Source organism: Lepus europaeus, chromosome 8 (genome assembly GCF_033115175.1).
Source record: "Lepus europaeus isolate LE1 chromosome 8, mLepTim1.pri, whole genome shotgun sequence".
Taxonomy (NCBI): domain Eukaryota; kingdom Metazoa; phylum Chordata; class Mammalia; order Lagomorpha; family Leporidae; genus Lepus; species Lepus europaeus.
In genome coordinates this window covers 27,079,889-27,100,383 of record NC_084834.1, presented here as the reverse complement: position 1 = coordinate 27,100,383, position 20,495 = coordinate 27,079,889, and the positions used below count along the sequence as shown (strand labels likewise).

Here is a 20,495-nt window from a genome sequence, read left to right as displayed (position 1 = left end):
CAGGAATTACAAAATTCTTTCTTGCTCAGAACATGTAGGGAATTTCTATTTTTTAACTGTACTCTTTTATTCTATGTATTTTTTCTCTTGCTAAATTTCATCAAAGATATACAACTCATCTATAAAGTAAATTTGTTTAAAATGCAATGTATTTTACACAAAATATCAATAGTTGAACTCAAAACTATCAATACAATGTATTTATAAAATATCTTATTAAAACATGTAAGTTAAGAAAAACATTTCTACCAAAAAACAATTACTCATGTCTGACCTAAGTAATTGATTTGCTAATGATACCCTTCAAGTCCGATAAACCTTATGCTGTAGCCTGTATACAAAGGTCTTCGTGTTATTTACACTAATAAAACATTAATCAAAGACCAAATTTACAGCAGCTACTCTTTAAATGAGGTCAAGGCAGGTCAGACTTATACAATAAAAAAAAAAAAAAGCAAAATGGCTAGTCTGCACAGAAAAAGGAAAATTCCTTATTACTACTCTTCTTGCCCCTGGGATGGAAAGACAAATAGCTCAACACTACTTCACAAACACATCTATTCCTACATAAACTCATTTAACCTCAAGGTACTTAATATTAATAAGAGGAAAGACAAACTTACAGATTTAGAAAAATAAACTTCTGAATTGTTCCCTTTAAGTATATTCTACACCTTAAAAAACAGAAAAGACAGCAAATACCACCTACAATATTTCACTAATGAATCTTAATTTTGTTTCCAATGCTGTTCATTTCAAACACTTAAAAGGCTGGACTAGGTAGTAAAGAAGCCAGCTTCTAACTATGGGAAACTTTTAAATCCAAAGAGATAATGGTAAACATGGGTGAGAAATCAGAGAAAATGTATTATGAATACAGATGATATAAAAATAAATAAGTCATTTAAAGTATTATTTTTCCAAGAAGAAATAATAACCTGTAACTCTGGATAAGCATGGTTGAGAAAAACATTAGAGGAATAATTTCTTCACAAAATGTAGTAATCATTTTAATAAAAAATATTTTATTGCATATATTTTCTGGGAGTCAGAGTTGTGGGGCAGTGGGTTCAACTGTTGCATGCAATGCCACTTCGAGTCCTGCTTTTTGTGTTTCTGATCCAGTTCCCTCCCTATATGCCTGGGAAATTAGTGAAAAATGGTCCAAGGACTTGGGCCCCTGCCCCCCACATCAGAGACCCAGATAAAGTTCTGGGCTCCTGGCTTTAGCAGGGCACAGTCCCAGCTACTGTGGCCATCTGGGGAAAGAACCAGCATACAGAAGATCTCTTTCTGTCTCTCCCTCTTGATCTCCCTGCCTTGCAAATAAATAAAATAAATCTTTAAAAAGTAGCCAACTGACACATGAAAAAATACTCAACATTACTAATCATCAAGGAAATTATCAATAAAACCTCCTATGAGACGACCACCATGAAGACTCTTAATCAAACGAACTGCCAGTGTATGTGAGAAAAAACATGTACAAACTGTGAGATTCACACATAGTTGGTGGGAATGTAAATTATCACAGGACTATAGAAAAGGGCTGAGCAGTTTCTTACAAGGTTAAACATTTTAAACTTGACATTCAACCTAACTGTTCTACTCCCAGGTATCTATTCAAGAGAAATGTGAATGTATCATGCAAGGATTTGTAAACAAATACTCAAAGCATTATTCATAATATTTGCCAAAAAAGAAAGGAATCCAAATGCCCATCAACTGGGGGATAAAATGTAGTGCATCCACACAAAGCAATGCTGTTCACCAACAAGAAGGAACAAAATGCTCATAGATGCCACAATATGGATGAAATCACTAAGAATTAGTTAGAAACAGTATAGGAGAAAGTGACAGTACCAGAGCTAAATTCATTAAGAAGTAAAGCAGAATTAGTTGGGGCCATGTAGATATACCAATGATGAGGAATGGTAAGTGTTCTCTAAAGATAAGATATTCAAATATAATCAGGATCCTGGTCTGTCAGTTCTCCAAATTCATCTTTCCAAGATCTTATTCTTCATTCTACCTCAGTCATTCATGGCATGGTAATGTGCTGATCATCATTACTAATAACTGCATGATTTTGGTTAGAGTCCTCTCACTCTACCAGCCACTTCCCTGGATTCTAGCTCACTCCTCCTAGTACTGAAATTTTGAAGAGTCTTTAGCTCTCCAATGCATTCGTCCTGTTGTTTCCACATACACTCAATCTCTTATCTGTCATCTTCTCTCCATCCAGCCTAATAGTAACCCCGTGGTCCATAACTGCATTTACCCTCCTGCATCTCATCTTCCTTCCATTGATATATACTTGGCAAGTCTAAATTCTTTTAAACCCAACTCTCATTCCACTTCCTTTTTTACCTATCAATCTCTGTAATAACATAAAACGTCTTCTTGTGTGTTACCATATATGGTCCATCCACACTGTATTTTAGGACACTCCTTCCATTTGGCACAAACTCCCTTACTCTATAATTCACTTAAAACTGTCACTCTAGAAATTCTCCCTTTTTTACTACATCAGTTTTCCCACTGTCAAATGCTCGTCCCCATCACCATCAAACATCAAACCGTTAGCTTTCTTACTCTCTTTTAGGAAAACAAAACAAAACAATGTTCCATGATTCCATTTCACCCCCACAAACTACCACTCCCTTTATATTGTTTGCTCAACTCTGTAGTAAAAGTCCTTGAAAGGATACTTTATATCACTATCTTTACATTCCTCTCCTCCCATTCTTCTACCTTCTGTGAAATCCACTGCAAACAGGCTTTCTTTTGCACCTCATTCTCCGTAAAACACCTTCTATCTAAGTCAGAAACAATCTCCATGTTATTAAAGTCAGTGGCCAAATCTCAATATTCAGTCTACTAACTTAATCAACTTGTCTAGTCACAAGGAATCAAATATCATCTGCATGTTATAACACCCAAAATTTATCTCTGTTCTGGAAACAGAACTAGTCACTGTTAACATCTCTACTTTCTACTGGAGAACTCAAAATCAATTATTTCCAAACTGAATTTTTGACTTTCCCAATATGGATTCCCAAAATCCATAGTCCTTTCCATACTTTTTGATAGAAACAATATCCTTTCAGTTACACAGGCCAAAAATCCTAAGAGTAATACTTCAGTCCTAGCCTTCTCTCAATCCATTAGTAACTACCAACTCCATCTTCAAAACTATTCATAATCCCACCACTTCTTTCCTCCTCTATTGCTACTATGGGAGTTCAAGCCACTATTGTGTTTAGGTTGGATTACAATAGCGCTCTAAATGATCTCTTTGCTTCTATCCTTAAATTCCCATATGCAGCAGCCAGTAAATCTTTGAAAATGTCAGTTAAATTGTTTCCCTCTTCTTCTTAAAATCCTACAACAAATGTCATTTCCCACAAAAATAATGGCAAAGCTCTACAGAGGGTCTTACCCTCGTTTTATCTCTAAACCCATTTTCTACAATTGTCCGCTTTGATCACTCAATTCCCACTATCTTTGCCTCATTCCTCAGCCATACCAGGGAAGCTCTCACCTTTATGCTTGCTGTTCCCCAGGACTGGACATACTTTTCCCTACATGCCCCCATGTTTAACTCTTGCATGCCTCAAGTGCTTGCTCAAATGTCATCTGCTCAATGTGACCACTCTAAACTGCAAACCCTGCCAACCCTTTATCCTTCCTTCAAAAAATCTTCACTCCCCTCACCCTGCCTCCACATTTTCTTTTAGCATAGTATTTCACCACAATTCACAAACTAAATAATCTACCTCTTATTTATTATTTTTGTTTATAGTCCATCAATGCTTATGGAATCTAAGATTGCTGCATAATCAGCAATAAGAAAAATTTTTGAACGCAGGTGTCTGGAGCTGCAGTTAAGTTGCTGTTTGGTATAATGCATGCCACATCATACTCAAATTGATATAGGTCCCTGCTACCTACATGGAAGATCCATTTTGAGCTCTGTGTTCCTGGCTTTGGTCTGATCAGCCCTGGCAGTTTCGGGTATTTGGGGTGTAAACCAGCAGATGGAAGATTAAGTCAGTCTCTCTCAAATACAATGAAAATAAATAATTTTCAAAAGAAAAAATTTTGGTAATAAATATTGGCTGAATGAATGAATGAAGAAACTGAGACTCAGGGAAGTAAAAATGCTTGCCAAATAGCAGAGTGAAAACTTGAAGCCAACCAGAGTTACTTTGAAAGACAATGGTCTTAATTCTAAGGCAATGTTGCCTGATCTCTCAATAGGCAAACTTAAAGGTATTCACAGTTAACATACTCAACAACAATCAAAACCGCCCTATATAAAAAGTTTCCTTAAAAAGAGACTCAAGAATTTCAGTTACACAATGGCATAAATTATAGAAAATCTGCTAGTGTTCTGCACTATATAAAACAAATAAATATTTAATCTATAACTCCTGTCACCTATTTTTCACATACAAACTTTAATAGCATCCAATCCCTCAGTACTGAAATTCATCCAAAAAACTATTAATTTTTTTGATGAATAAATTCTGTGAAATTTTTGCTGGAAGACTAAAGTACTTGTCTCAATCACTAATATATTTATTGATCATCTGCTCCTTCCCAAATGCCAGGCCACAATTTAGCTCTGCTTGGATTAATGTTCTTCTTGACTTTAATCACCTCTCTTCCCCATCAACCTATTCTAAACATTTCTGCCAGTTCTCTCTCCAGACAAATATCATAAGGACATTCTTTTGCTTAAAATCTTCCAAACCATCCCACTATCTTTAGAGAAAAGTGCAAATATGGCTTTTAATGATTCAAACACTAAATTCTATTCCAACAATACATCCTTAGTGCAACACATACGTGAACACTTGAATATGCTATATTCTTTCCCATGCCATAATGTTTTTAGATATTCTGCTCACTCTATTTGGAATCCTTTTCACACAAACATCCTCCAAATTAGCCATGATATTCACTTTTTAACATCCACATGACTAACCCTACTAATCCTTGAAAATATTATCTCCCAGAATCATGTTCTCTGGTTAAGTTTTTACTGATTCTTCCAAACCAAATTGAGGACGTTTTTTTTTCTTCTATGCTTCCTTAATATGTTGGTACTTCCACATGTCTATCACAGAATTTGGCATAAGTCATTATAATTACAATCATTTGCTTGCTTTCAATACCAGTTCATGAACACCCACAATTATTTGAGTGAAAGATTTAGTAGTATTTAAAACCAAATAAAGTTATTAATATCTCTTTCTCCATTTTCTGTAAGATAAAACCTGGATTTCTAGTTGCTAGTGCAAATCATTACAATAATGATAAAGTCAATCCCTCAACAATACTAGCCAAAACTACTAAGAATATTCCTGAAACAATATCTTTTCATAGAATACTACTTGCAAGAGCAGCCAGTCACACTTTAAACTTACACTCTGGGTGGTCAATTCCAAAAATACAAAATCAGCTACAAAATAACAGATATACAGCAGTCAACTCATTTTCTCATTCATACTTTGACCCTTTTATTCTTTCAACTTCTCATATTTATTTTCTCCATTTTACCTCTTTTCAACTTTGTGTTTTCCTCCCTTCTCCTTTCTACTAGATATTTTTTTGAATTCTTCTGTTGCTACTAAAAACAAAGGGTACCCGCCCCTTCTCACTACATCACAGCAAAAACTGAAACTTGTTATCCCTTCCTCATATGGCCAGCCTATGATAAAAGAGAGATAATATGAACATCGAATTATTGGCTCTACAAACGTAACACAACTTGACTGGAGTCCAAACAAGTATGGCTTATCACTATATTTGCAAATGGTACCATCATTTTACTTTTGCCAAACTTAGTCAAACTTACTAAAATATAAATATCAGAACCTTATCAAAAAGTATGTGATCATGAAAAAAGTAACAAAGTGGTTAAATGTTGACCTATTTTTAACAACCAATATGTATTAGAGCTCTACCATATGACTGACTGCAAAAATAATCACACATATTTTTAATAATCAGTTTCTTAGGAACTCCACTACATTTTTGACTCAAAAAAAAAAAACCTCCAAATATAAGTTTCTATGGAGAAATATCAACCATATTTTAAAGCAAAATATAAATTGACAGAAAATAGATTACCTTCCTTCATTCACAAGTTCAATAAAAGCAAGGCCTGCATTCTTCTGAATAGAATTCTGCCACTCCTAAAAAATAGCAAAAAGCAGCTGAAGACATTTCATTAAATTATTTCCTTTAAACCAATAATGAGAAAAATCTACATTAATTTCATACCTGTATGAAATTACTTATATGAAAATACCTATTCAAAATGAAGGAAAACTTAAACAGCTCAATAACTTGAACAAATAGAACATATTTTACCACAAAAATTGAAGACTAACAATTGAGAAAGAAATAAAAGAAGATCTGTGAATTGGGCTAGAGCAGTTTTGATCTGGAAAATTGCAATAAAAGGTACAAAGCTGTAAACTGTGTGCTTTATCTGTTAAAAATTTGCCTGCATGAAATTTATTCACTAAAGAGTTATTCATTAAAAAGTATCGAAGAAAATCAGCCAACAGAGTACATTCAAATGAATTTTTCACCCTGTATCTCAAAAAATACACAAGAAAAGCATTAATATAATAAAAGACTGCAATAAACCTAGATTTGAGAAAGGCAAGTGAATGTAACCAAGTACTTTGTATGTGTGTCTTCATGTCTATATAAACATATACACATATAGACTTTTTAAAAAAACAAACTGCAGGCCGGCGCCGCGGCTCACTAGGCTAATCCTCCGCCTTGCGGCGCCGGCACACCGGGTTCTAGTCCCGGTCAGGGCACCGATCCTGTCCCGGTTGCCCCTCTTCCAGGCCAGCTCCCTGCTGTGGCCAGGGAGTGCAGTGGAGGATGACCCAAGTGCTTGGGCCCTGCACCCGCATGGGAGACCAGGAGAAGCACCTGGCTCCTGCCATCGGATCAGCGCGGTGTGCCAGCCGCAGCGCGCTACCGCGGCGGCCATTGGAGGGTGAACCAATGGCAAAAGGAAGACCTTTCTCTCTGTCTCTCTCTCACTGTCCACTCTGCCTGTCAAAAAAATAAATAAAAATAAAAATAAAAAAACCTGCAAATATATACACAATCCTTATGCTTCTTAATAATTTAGGAGCCTTTATATTCTAACTACAAGAGTACATAAAAAAGCTTGTGGCAAATGAAATTTAGAAATGTTAACTTTAATGTAAAAAATTTGAAATCCACAGTTTTTTCACAGTAAACATTTTCAATGAACTTTCTGAAGATCTTTCATATGCATGGATTTCAAAATTCTTTGGACCAAAAAGAAACTCACATTTAATTCCATTTTCCAGACACTTTTAGAAGCACATTGTTAAATAACATCCCTAAACTGATCAGTTTGTTTTACAAAACTCAAAAGACCATGTTAGCTACTTAACACTGCTCACCTAAACTATTTTCATATTTTAACATTTTTTAGAATACTTTGAAATTTAGAAAACAAAAATTGTGAAGTAGTAATACAAAGTGTTCCCATATAAACCCTTACACCTCACTTGCAGTATGGTTAATATTTCATATTAGTATTTTGTCACAATTACTGCATCACAACCAGCTTCCCAAATTTTTTCTTTAATACAAATTCCTTCTATCCTTTCCAGTCTAATTTTCAACATTCTGTTTTCAGATTGAGGTTTTCTGATTTGTGTTTGTTTTCAGTTTTTTTTAGCTTCCACATATCAAGGAGGAAATGTGGTATTTGCTTTTCTTCATCTGGCTTATTTCATCAGCATCATGTCCTCCAATTCCAGCCATTCTGCTGTAAATGACAGGATTTCACTTTTTTTTTAAATCACTGAATAGTGGGGCTGGCAATGTGGCCCAGTGGGTTAACGCCCTGGCCTGAGGCACTGGCATGCCATATGGGCACCGGTTCAAGACTCGGATGCTCCACTTCTGATCCAGCTCTCTGCTACGGCCTGGGAAAACAGTAGAAGATGGCCCAAGTCCTTGGGTCCCTGAACCCACGTGAGGGACCTGGAGGGAGATTCTGGCTCCAGGCTTCGAATCGGTGCAACTCCAGCCATTGAGGCCAGTTGGAGAGTGAACCATCGGGTGGAAGACACCCCTCTCTCCCTCCCTCCCTCTCTCTCTCTCTCTCTCTCTCTGCCTCTACTTCTCTCAACTCTGACTCTCAAATAAATAAATCTTAAAAAAAAAATCACTGAATAGTATTTCTATTGTGTATTTATTGCACAGTTTCTTTATCCATTCATCTGATGAGGGACACATGGTTGATTCCATATCTTTGCTATTGTAAATGGCGCTGCAATAAACATGGTAGACCAGGTACCTCTTTAAATTCCATGTAAATTTACCCTAATGAGAGTTTTTAGTTTTTATAGGTTTTTCAGTCTCATCCTTTCTCTTCTAGTTTCTACTTTTGATTCCCACTTTTACACTACCTTTTTATTCTTCAAAACCCCCCTAGTGGCTTTCAGAGCTAAAATGACTAATGCTGTGATTTTGTTAAAGAAACTCATTTCATGAATAATATCAATATAATCATACTAATAGAACATATACCGTAAAATAAAAATTAAATACAAATTAGTCGTACATTAGAGTTACAATAACTGGCAAGACGTAACACAGAATGAAAAGCAATCTATTGTTAAGGAAAGAGCAAGAAACAAGAAGTCATAAAACCTGTCCTTTCATTCCAATTCTTACATTAACAGGACATATAGGAGCCAGTGCTGTGTTGTAGCAGGTAAAACTGACGCCCTCAGTGCCAGCATCCTATACGGGCTCCAGTTCAAGTCCCAGTTGCTACACTTCCAATCCAGCCCTCTTCTATGGCCTGGGAAAGCAGCAGAAGATGGCCCAAGTCCTTGGGCCCCTGCACTTGCATGGGAGACCCAGAGGAAGCTCCTGGCTCCTGGCTTCAGATCTGTGCAGCTCTACCCATTGCGGCCAACTGGGGAATGAACCAGTGGATGGAAGACTATCTATCTCTCTCTTTCTCTCTCCCTACATCTCATCTGTGTAACTCTGACTTTCAAATAAATAAATAAAACTTTAAAAACAAACAAAAAAGGACATATACCGACATTTTGAGGTTGTAGAAAATCCCTTTAAAATGTTTCTTCCAGGAATAATATTTTACAATTCTATAACTTATTAAGATAGAGTAATATTGATATAAAAAAGAACCACAAAATGGCTCAAATTTCTTTCACTAAGGTAAACCAAATCAAAAATAAAATAGGAATTTCAGTCCAATTTAAAACATTTTTATTTTCTTCAAAATTAAATGAGTGGACAGGTAGTCAAAACAGAAGAAACCAAATTCCAAGAAAACATATCCTTGAGATAAGGCATGTGCCACACTCCCCTTCCTTTTCAAAAGGTAGGATGAGGGAGATCGGAAAAAGCAGAAACCACAGGTAACATTTTTGATCCTGGTACAGAGGGCACTTCCCTAGCACAGCACTGGGGAATTTCAGGCCTTAAAGAGATACCCTAAATCTAACTGCACATGAATAGCAGGATAGAAGCACAACCTAGGAAAGAATTAGAAGTGACTTATAATTCAAGGGAATAAAGAGAGCATTACAGTCCCTTTGTGGACCTACAGTATGTGAACAGCAACAACTGGTTATAAGGGATGCCACAGTCAAAGAATAGAAGCATATGCTCACTTCTCAGGTCTCACGCTCAACACAGCACTCCAGGGAAATCACCTGGAAATTTTATATGGCACTACAGAATCGGGAGGTAAAACCTTAAACTGAGTTTTCATTTAGTTCACTTAAAGAAACCTCAAAATAGATATACTCCTTAATTTAAATAAGGCAAGCAAAGAGAGAGAGACTAGTATTCTATATATAAATTGTTAGTTGTGCTGTTTCATAAAGCATCTATAATCAGGAATATGGCAAGGATGTCTTCTCTCACAACTATTTTTCAACACTATTGTGAAAGTTCTATCTTATGCAATAAGAAAAGGAAATAAAAACTCTTAACCATAAAATAAAAGAAACAAAACTGTCTTCCTTCACATATGAGAGGATCATCTAATATAGAAAATCTGAAAGAAAAACAGTAAGACAACAAACTCCCCAAACTAATAATCAATAATATTAAGGTAGTAGATTAATCAACTCAGGACAGGCCTTTGACACAGCAGTTAAGATACTACTTGGAACCCCTGCATCCCATATAGGAGTGCCACAGTTCATTCCATTCTTGGCTCTGCTTCCAATTCCAGCTTCCTGCTAATGTACAACCCTGGGAGCAGCAAGTGATGGCCCAAGTATGTGGGTCTCTGCCAGCCATACAGAAGACCCAGATTAAGTTCTGGGCTCCTGGCTTTACCCTGGCCCTGACCTGGCTACTGCAGGCATTTGAGGAGTAAACCAGCAGACAGAGTATATATCTCTCTCACTCTCACCCTCCCTCCCCATCTTCCTGTCTCCTTTTGAAAGAAAGGATAATATAAAGTTTATCACTTCCTTTTATACCAAGAATAAAGTAGAATTTGATGAAAATCACAGTATCATTTATAATATCACAAAAAATTAAACAGGTATAAACCTCATAAAACATGTAAAAGAGCTTACATGAGGAAAATGGTAAAAGAAATCAAGTACAACAAATTGTGAAATATTCCATATTCATGGATAGGAAGACTCAATACTGTCAAGTTGTCAGTTCTTCCCATTTGATTAGATTCAATGCAATCACAATTCAAATCCCAGAAAGTTACTGTGTGTATATCAACAGATGGTTTTTAAAGTTTATACAAATATAGAAAGGCATAAGATCCACAGAAGCCCAAAGAATAGTGAAGGAGAATATAGTTGGAGGATTAACATTACTTGACTTTAAAGCCAACTACAAAGCTATTGGAATTAAGACGATGGGGTATTGGCAAAAGAACAAACAGATTAATGGAATACAATAGATAATATGGTAATAGACCCACATAAATATAGTCATGAAATTTGTGAGAGAGGAGCAAAGGCAACAAAATGGATGATAAGTAATCTGTATAACAGATGGTCCTGGAGCAACTGGACCTCCACATGCCAAAAAATGAATTTAGACATAGATCTTAAAACTACCAAAAAATTATCTGAAAATAAATCACAGATCAAAATATAAAATCCAAAACTCTTATCAGGTAATATAAAGGAAAATCTATAAGATCCTGTGTTTGGTGATGACTTTTTAAAAAAAATCAAAGGAATATTCTGTTAAAAAAAAAAGATTTGATAATTTGATGTCACTGGAGAATTTAACATGCTTAAAATTTAAAAATTTACTCTGTACTAGAATAAAAAAACAAGCTGCAGACTAGGATAAAATATTTGCATAGAACATAAAGGACTATTATGAAAATAAATGAAGAACTCTTAAAAATCCATCAATAAGCCAACAAATTAATAAATAGACAAAAAAACAGTTAATACTACACCATAAAATATACAGATGTAAAATAAGCATATGAAAGACTTTCCACATAATACATCATTAGGCAAGTGTAAATTAAAGCAACCATGAGATACCACTACCTATCTATTAGGATGGCCAAATCCAGAACACTGACATCACCAGATGCAAGAATGTGGAGCAACAGAAAACCTTTTTATTGATGCAAATGCAAAACTGATATAGTCACTTTGGAAGACAGTTTGATGTTTACCAACAAAACTGAAAATATTCTTACTACAATCCAGAAATTAGGATTTTTGTTATTAATCTAAAGGAGTTGAAAACTAATGTCCAATTAGAAACCTGTATACCAATTTAAAGCCTCTTAATTCACAACTGTCAAAATGTAGAATCAACCAAGATGTTCTTTGGAAGGTGAATGAAGGTAAATAGATAAATAAAGTAGGTACCATCAGACAATGGAATAATATTGAGAACTAAAAGTGATGAGCTAGTATGGAAGCACTTTGCCTAGCAATTGAGATGCCAGTTGGGACGCCTACATTCCACATCAGAGTGCCTAGATTAGAATCCTGGCCCTGCCACAATTCCAGGTTCCTGCTGGTGTGCACCACGGAAGACAGTAGATAAATTCTCAAGTGCTTGAATCCCTGCCACCCACATGTAACAACTGGATTGGATTCCTGCCTCTTGACTTCAACTTCAGCAGTTGCAAACATCTGAGGAGCAAATCAGTAGATGGAGGCTCTATTTAAGATCTGGTGTGTGTGTCTCTCTGTCTCTGTGCCTAACTGCCTGTCAAATAAATTAGATAAGTAATTTAAAAAGAGAATGAGGGCTAGTGTTGTGATACAGATTAAACCTCTGCCTGCAGTGCCAGCATCCCATATGGGCACCAGTTTGAGTCCCGGCTGCTCCACTTTCAATCTAGTCCCCTGCTAACCTGCCAGGGAAAGCAGCAGAAGATGGCCAAAGTATTTAGGCCCCTGTCACCCATGTGGGAGTCCCAGATGGAGTTCAAGGCTACTGGCTTCAGCCTGGCCCAGCTGTGGCCATTGCGGCCATTTGAAGAGTAATCAGTAGATGGAAGATTTTCTGCCTCTCTCTCTCTCTCTCTCTCTCTCTCTCTCTCTCTCTTTCCTGTTGTGTGTGTGTGTTTCCCTCTCTCTCTCTCTGAAACTATGTCCAATAAATCATAAAAAAATAAAAAATTAAGAGAGAGAGAATGAGTCATCAAACCATGAGGACATAGAGGAATTTTAAATCTACATTTAAACCAATTTTAGAAGTCTATATAGTATACGATTTCAAGTGTATGACATTTTGGAAAAGGAAAAACTTATGCAGAAAGTAAAAACATTACACTTGCAGGGATTCGAGGGAAGGGCGGAATGAATTAGGAGACCATAAATGATTTTTAGGGCAGTAAAACTACCATGTAGGACACTATACTGGTGAATACCTGCTATTGTACATTTGTAAAACTCACAGACTACACAAAAGTAAAACCTAATGTCAACTTGGCACTGTGGAAAATGACATGTATCAGCAAGGGCTGGTACACTGTCACAACTACACCACACTGGGGAGGGATGTGGATAATGGAGGAAACTATGCATACATTGGGGCAGGGAGAGCAGCCAAATCTCTCAATTTTGCTGTGAATCTAAAACTGCTTTGAAAAGCAAAATCTACTGAAAATTTAATTTTGAAAGTATTTACCAGTAGTATTTTCCTTAAATCCATTTTATCTGAGCCAAAACTGCAACAGGAGGGGACTTTTATCACATTATTTAGACAAAACTCAAAACATGACACAGATAAAACAGCTAACAGCTGACTCATATTTTAAGCAGAAAGATAAACATCATTTTGATTTAATTTGCATTACGTATAGAAACCTTTACTTATTGTAAAATCATAAGGTGTACCATTATAATTTCACAAAGGTATTAAAAAGTATTATTGAAGTTGGACTAAAAACTAAAGTTAATACTCTAACTATAAAAACAACCACAATAAGACATTTGAACCTAAACCTGTCACATAAAATTTTTCTAAATTAAAAATAAATTAGAACTACAGACACATCTACTCATAGAAGTAAGAGATCCAGTTGGGATAGATGTTTAGAAATTCCAACTTATTACTCTTAATACATTAGGCTTCTCAATTTTTTTTAAGATTTAGTTATTTATTTAAGAGCTACAGGCAGAGAGATGGAGAAACAGAAAGATCTTTCATCTACTGGTTCATTCCCCAAGTGGCCACAACGTGCACGAGCTGGCCCGATCCAAAGCCAGGGGCCAGGAGCTTCTTCCAAGTCGCCCATGAGGGTGCGGAGGCCCAAGCACTTGGGCCATCTTCCACTGCTTTCCCAGGCCATAGCTGAGGAGCAGCAAGGACTTGCACCAGCGCCCATATGGACTGTCAGCTCAGCACCAGCCCCAGGCCTCTCATACTTCCAAAGATCATCTATAAACCTATACATGTTAACTTTCAATTTAGCAATTTGTAATAACCTGGGAAAAAAAGTTAACCAGTTTTTATTAGGAAAAAAAATTGAATAAAATGAGGTATGAAGTAAAAATACAAATCTTGCATTTTGGCCATTACCAATACTTCAATTCTCAAAAAATATCATTGTGTTTTCATTTCTCTATATCCTTTTCCAAATTACTAATTATCCATATTTAATAAAATGTAAAATACAAAAAATGCATACTGATTATTTAAAACTATATGAAAAGAATTTGAAGCCTATAGGAATAAAAAATGTCTTTTTTTCCTCATTTATAGTCCAAATGTTACTCAAAGCCAAGTTTTCTCCATAATAAAACATGCTCAATCATAATTTATGGAAGTTGCCAAGATTGAAAGGAATATTCATTACTCATGCTATCCTGGAGCATTTTTCTCCACTTCAGAAACAATTATCAAAGAAGGCGTTAGTCTAAACAATTTCATAAACCACAGCTCAATATAACCTGTAGTGAGTTTTAATAGTTGAAAGAAGGCTTAATGGTTATCATCTTTCATGATCATTTCAATATTTCATCCCACTATTTACAAGTATACAGTGATGCAAAATGCATGGTACACTTAAAGGTCTTGGTTATTCTTTTCCCAGAGGCACCAATGAAAAACACGTTAAAAGCCTCAAATCCAACCACTAATGCAACTAAGCAATTTCAAAACACATTTCAGCACTTTGGAGAGGAAGGACTCAAAAAAAAAAAAAAAAAAAAAAAAGACCAGAGTCAATAATTTCATACCTGTTCCTAAGCTATATTTAATTGACTATCACTTCCTAAGGCCATAATTGTTGACTAGTCAATTTTTACTAAAACATACTCTTAGCTTACTAATGCTCTGAAGTCACACAACAACAACAGATTTTACATATTAGTGAGACCTACTGAACAGAATTCCACCAAATTTTAAATATGTGTTTTTGGTGGTAAAATGTCTTTTATGTTAGCTATGGTGGAAAAATTTCATTAGTAATATCAAGTCTATTCTTCCCTATCTTCAGCAAATAAGTACAAATAAAAAGGTACCAAACAGTATACTGTATACAGGTATTCATTACATTGTTTTAATAGAATTCTAAAGTCTTTGGAAATGAAATTGATAGCTTTCTGTAAATTCAGTAATCTCTTAGAACAGATTTTAATATTTTGTATATACATGAATTTGCCTAAATTTTAAAAGTAATTCCAAATATTAGTATGCTCTAAAGCAATAAAATGAGGCCACAGTTTGACCATTCTTTTTTTTTTTTTTTCAAGTGTGATGCGTCAGATTTGGTAAGTAGTTGAGACCATGCACAACCTCCATCCATACCACAGATACCTATTTTGTTCATGAGTCCATTGGGTGGTCACATGGGTGTCTTGGGTAAAGAGGCTGACTGGTACTGGTACCCACAAAATGGGCCATGCTATCACCTGGATGATTAGAACCCTCCTCTGCTGAGGTTACTCTCCAGCAAGCATTCATATGGAACATAAAAAATATTGTGGTTTTTTCCCCCCCTCAGAGAGGTCAAACCTGCCTCTAATCCAAATGTCTTGGTCATCAATATTTCAATCATACTGATTCTAAGTCTCTGACCATCCAAATCATTTGCCAGAGTCCATGAATCAGTACAACACATGCCTAGCCATTCCTCTATCCAAGTAAACAACCAGGTGCACTGCTTAATGTTCTGCCTGCTGAAATGATTTTCTTTCACCACTGTCCTTCAGGCAAGGCCCAGATGATGCAATATGATTTCAGGTGAGATCTGTTTGCTATTCAGTACCATCATAAACCAGACCAATGTATTCTTCACCTCTGTCAACTGATCATAGGAACTCCTCATGAGAAAAAAGATGGAGTTGGGAGAGAGAAGTGAGTGTGGCAGGAATGAGAGAACTATGGTTACTTGATCCATCCTTTGAATAATTTCCTTATGCTCTCAGGACCTCCTTAGACCCCATCACAAATATTTCATAGATTGTGCTGTGGGCAAAAAAAATTTTTTAAAGATTTATTTATCTGAAAAGTAGAGGAAAGAGAGGAGGAAGATTGTGGGGGAGAGAGAGAGAAAGAGAGAGAATCTTCCATCCACTGGTTCACTCCCCCAAATAGCTACAACCACCAGGGCTGGACCAGGCTTAAGCCATGAGTCAGGAGTGTCACAAGGCCCTCCCATATGGGTGGCAGAGGCACAAGCACTTGAAACATCTTCTGCTGCTTTCCCAGGTGCATCAGCATGGAGCTGGACCAGAAATGAGCAGCCAGGATTCAAACCAGCACCCATGGTGGATGCCAGCACTATAGGTGGTAGCTTAACCCACTAGGCCATAGTGCTGGCCCCTGAATGTGTAATTGTATGACTGGTGGAAGGAAATATCATTCATAATAGGCACCTCAAGTCACATGATAACTTGGGAGCCCTAGGTTAGGCATTCAGTCTCTCCTAGGCTTTGTGACAAGCAAAGAGTTGTTTTTCCAAAGAATTCTTATCTTGGAAAGATGTCAGATCTTGCTTCACAATTGTAAGGATCTGCCTTGCAATTTTCCTAAAGTGCACTGTCAGAAGCTCCAAGTGGCACTATCATCTGTCACTGATATTCTGGATGTTCCATGTCTTATGGCATGCACAGAAGCCTAGATCTATCGCAGAATCTTCCCTTATTCATGCTCAAACTAGCAACTTGGAAAAAGAGACAGAGTAGTACACACAAGCGAGAAATATGCTGCTTCTAAAATCCAAAAAGGCCCAGTATACATGAGTCTCATTCTTGTTTGTAGGAGGGGCCAGATGCAACAAGATGCAGTGCCGGCATCCCATATGGACGCCGGTTTGACTCCTGGCTGCTCCACTTCTGATCCAGCTCCTTGCTAATGTGCCTGGGAAAGCAGTGGAGGATGACCCAAGTCCTTGGGCCCCTCCAACCACAATGGGAGACTCAGAAGAACCAGAGGATAGAAGACTCTCTCCTTCTGTCTCTTTCTCTACCTCTCTTTGTAACTCTTTCGAATGAATAAAATAAATCTTTAAGAAATATATTTAAAAAAGGCAGGGCTGGCATCTAACTCCCTCAACGCAGGCCACCTTGATACCATATTTCAGCCAAAAACCAACCAAACTGCTAGAACTCTATCTTCCATAGCTGCAGCATTAAATAAGCCTGTATCAATAAATTCAACCTGATCCAAGTTTATATCACTTCCACCATGATCCCAAATGCTAAAGTCATTCTGAGTCTGTTTTCTGTTGCTGTCACAGAATACTTGAGCTTGAGTACTTATAAAGGACAGAAGTGTTTTAAACAGCTCATAGTTCTGCAGACCAGATGGTCAAATCCAGTGAGAGCCTTGTGCTACCTCATAACACGGCAGAAAAGCAGAAGCACAAGTGGGCCCATGTGGAAAAGAGAAAACATGAGGGGATGTTTCTTAATAAAACTTAATAACAAAACCCAATCTAGCTATACTCACTTACTCCCAGGAGAATTAACCCAGTGTAGGGAGAAAGCCTTAACTCCTTTATGACCCAAAAAATTCTTCTCATCACCATTATATTTGGAGTCAAATCTCACCATGACTTTCAGAGGGCACACTATATTCAAAGCACGTACATTCCCTAGATTTCTCTCTGTGTCAATCTGAAAATTCAGGCAGTTATTTCCGAATGCAGCATCCTCTCTTATGAGTCACACTCTGAATCTCACCGTTAGGGACCTCCTATGAGGTCTGACAGCCACGTAGCCTGGTGGGGGTGGGTCCTGTGGCAAATCACCATTGTTTGGCTAGGAAACCTCCTTCCCAGGAGTTACTGTTTCACCCCTTTTACAGGGGTGAAGAGACTGCTCACCCTGGGGGTGGGGACACTGTTTTCACTGGGGACAGAGATGCTGCTTAGACTAAAAAGTAAACTGATCCCAATTTAGAGGCTCAGTGTCATCAGTTTCATCATGGTCTTCCAAGATAGGACCATTCCAATTTTCAGGAGCCTTTCACAATCACTGCTGTCACAATCAACGGTAGACACCTATCAAGGCCCAGAGTTCAATCAGTAATTCAGCCAGCTACAAGATGAAATTCTAGTTCCATGTTTAACGATCTTGCCTGATGTCAACAGCAAATAAGGGTTTCATTCAGGGAATACAGTGAGGTTTTCAAGTCCTTTGTGGGTCACTTGGGATGGTCATTTAAATCCCTGGGCTCGGCCGGCGCCGCGGCTCACTAGGCTAATCCTCCGCCTTGCGGCGCCGGCACACAGGTTCTAGTCCCGGTCGGGGCACCGATCCTGTCCCGGTTGCCCCTCTTCCAGGCCAGCTCTCTGCTGTGGCCAGGGAGGGCAGTGGAGGATGGCCCAAGTGCTTGGGCCCTGCACCCCATGGGAGACCAGGAGAAGCACCTGGCTCCTGCCATCGGATCAGCGCAGTGCGCCGGCCGCAGCGCGCTACCGCGGCAGCCATTGGAGGGTGAACCAACGGCAAAAGGAAGACCTTTCTCTCTGTCTCTCTCTCACTGTCCACTCTGCCTGTCAAAAAAAAAAAAAAAAAAAATCCCTGGGCTCATCTTTTCTTTTTCCTAATTTGTCCAGTGAGATTAGAGAAACAAGTCAATATATTATTCATTACCAAAATTCAAATCATTTCTTCTTATAAGTGGTTGATTGGGAGAATCAAATAGTGATATTCCACATTATTTATACTGGCAGGGCTATCATTGTTCTGTTTCCTATGATATCCACAATTATTAGCATCTTTAAAGAGATTAAAGTGTTGATACCAGAAACCTCAGAACCAATTCAAAAAATGCATCTTTAAAATTCTGTTCTGGGGCTGGAGCTGTGCTGTAGTGAGTAAAGTTGCCGCCTGCAGTGCCAGCATCCCATATGGGCACAAGTTCGAGTCCCAAATGCTCTCTGCTATGGCCTGGGAAAGCAGCAGAAGATGGCCCAACTCCTCTGGCCCCTGCACCTGCATGGGAGACCCAGAAGAAGCTCCTGGCTCCTGGCTTCAGATCAACACAGTTCCGGCCATTGTGGCCAATTGGGGAGTGAACCAGCAGATGGAAGACCCCTCTCCTCTCTCCCTCCCTCCGTCCCTCTTCCTCTTCTCTCTCTGTGTAACTCTTTCAAATAAATAAATAAATCTTTAAAAAAAATTCTGTTCTAGGGTGGCACTCTGGCACAGCAAATTAAGCTACCTCTCACAACACCGACATCCCATATCTGAGTGCAGGATCAAGACCTAGCCACTCCACTTCAGTACCAACGCCCTGGGAAGCCTGGGAAGCAGCAGATGAGGCTCAAGGACTAGAGTCTTTACACCCATATGGAAGTCTTGAGTGGAGTTTCTGGCTCTGGCTGCTGAGGCCGTTTGAGGAGTGAACTAGTAGATGGAAGTCACTGGCATTTCCAAAGGAATACATAAATCTTTTTTTAAAAAAGAAACTATGACTACTAGAGAAAAAAATTATATTCTTCTAAAACACTCTCAGTACCAAAATCTATGGTCAAAGTTCTCCAGGAAAAGAGAAGCAACCAAGTGTGTGTATACATATGTATATCCATGGGTTCCACAGCCTCAGATTCAACCACTCGAGGATCAAAACTATTTGGAAAAAAACACTTTATATCTGCTGAAAACAGCCATTTTTCCAGTTCTTTATTCCATAAACAATATAGTACAGCAAAATTTACAAAAGAGTACATCATACAGGGCATAAGTAATGTAGATATAATTTAAAGAAGGATATTCTAAAGAGTCCATGGAAAATCTATCTTTTAATTCCATTTCTATGAATTCACTGAAGAATAATCAGAGATTTGCAAATAAATACTATGTAGCTATTGGACGAAATGGTCTGTAAATGTTTGTTAGGGCTATTTGGTCCATAGTAGTATAGTTTAACTCCAATGTTTCTTCATTAATTCTCTGTGCTGTATTTTCAGTCTATTAAAGAAAAATCTCCAACTAATGTTACACTGGTTTCTCTCCCTTTCAATCTAATTTTTAATCAGTTATTCTGGCATTGGGTGAATATATTTAAAAATTATCATTTCTTTTTGTAGAACTGCTCCCTTTATCATTATACAAAGACCTTCTTTGTCTCATTCAGGAATTTTTTACCTAGTCTCTTTTTCTGACAAAGTACAGTTATTCCTGCTCATTTCTGGTTTATATTTCAGTGAAATATCTTTTCCTAGCCCATTACTTTCAGTCTTTTTATGTCTTTACTGGTTTTTTTTTTTTTTTTTGTCTTTTTATGGTCTTTACTGTCTTTACTGGTCTTTACTGGTGAACTGAATTTTTTGTAGGAGGCGTATTACTGGGCCATCTTCTTGTTTTAAATCCATTCTGCCAGTCTAAATCTTTTAGCTGTGGGGGACAGGGGGAAGGGTTTAATGTTTTACAATAGGGTTATTATTGATAGATAGGAACTTACCTTTTTTTTTTTTTTTTGCTTGTTTTGTTTTTTGCTTTGTTTCTTTCTTCCTCTATTGT

At 37.4% G+C, this 20,495-nt stretch overlaps 1 protein-coding gene across 5 annotated transcripts in view; it reads right to left on the bottom strand.

Annotated features, from left to right (window-relative positions):
- The window catches only part of LRBA (LPS responsive beige-like anchor protein), a 730,178-nt gene that overhangs the window by 467,097 nt on the left and 242,586 nt on the right, over positions 1-20,495 (bottom strand). For all 5 annotated transcript variants that reach the window (XM_062199509.1, XM_062199506.1, XM_062199510.1 and 2 more), the window contains exon 35: positions 6,142-6,206. In XM_062199509.1, coding sequence (XP_062055493.1) covers positions 6,142-6,206 — 65 coding nt within the window. The remainder of the gene's footprint in view (positions 1-6,141; positions 6,207-20,495) is intronic.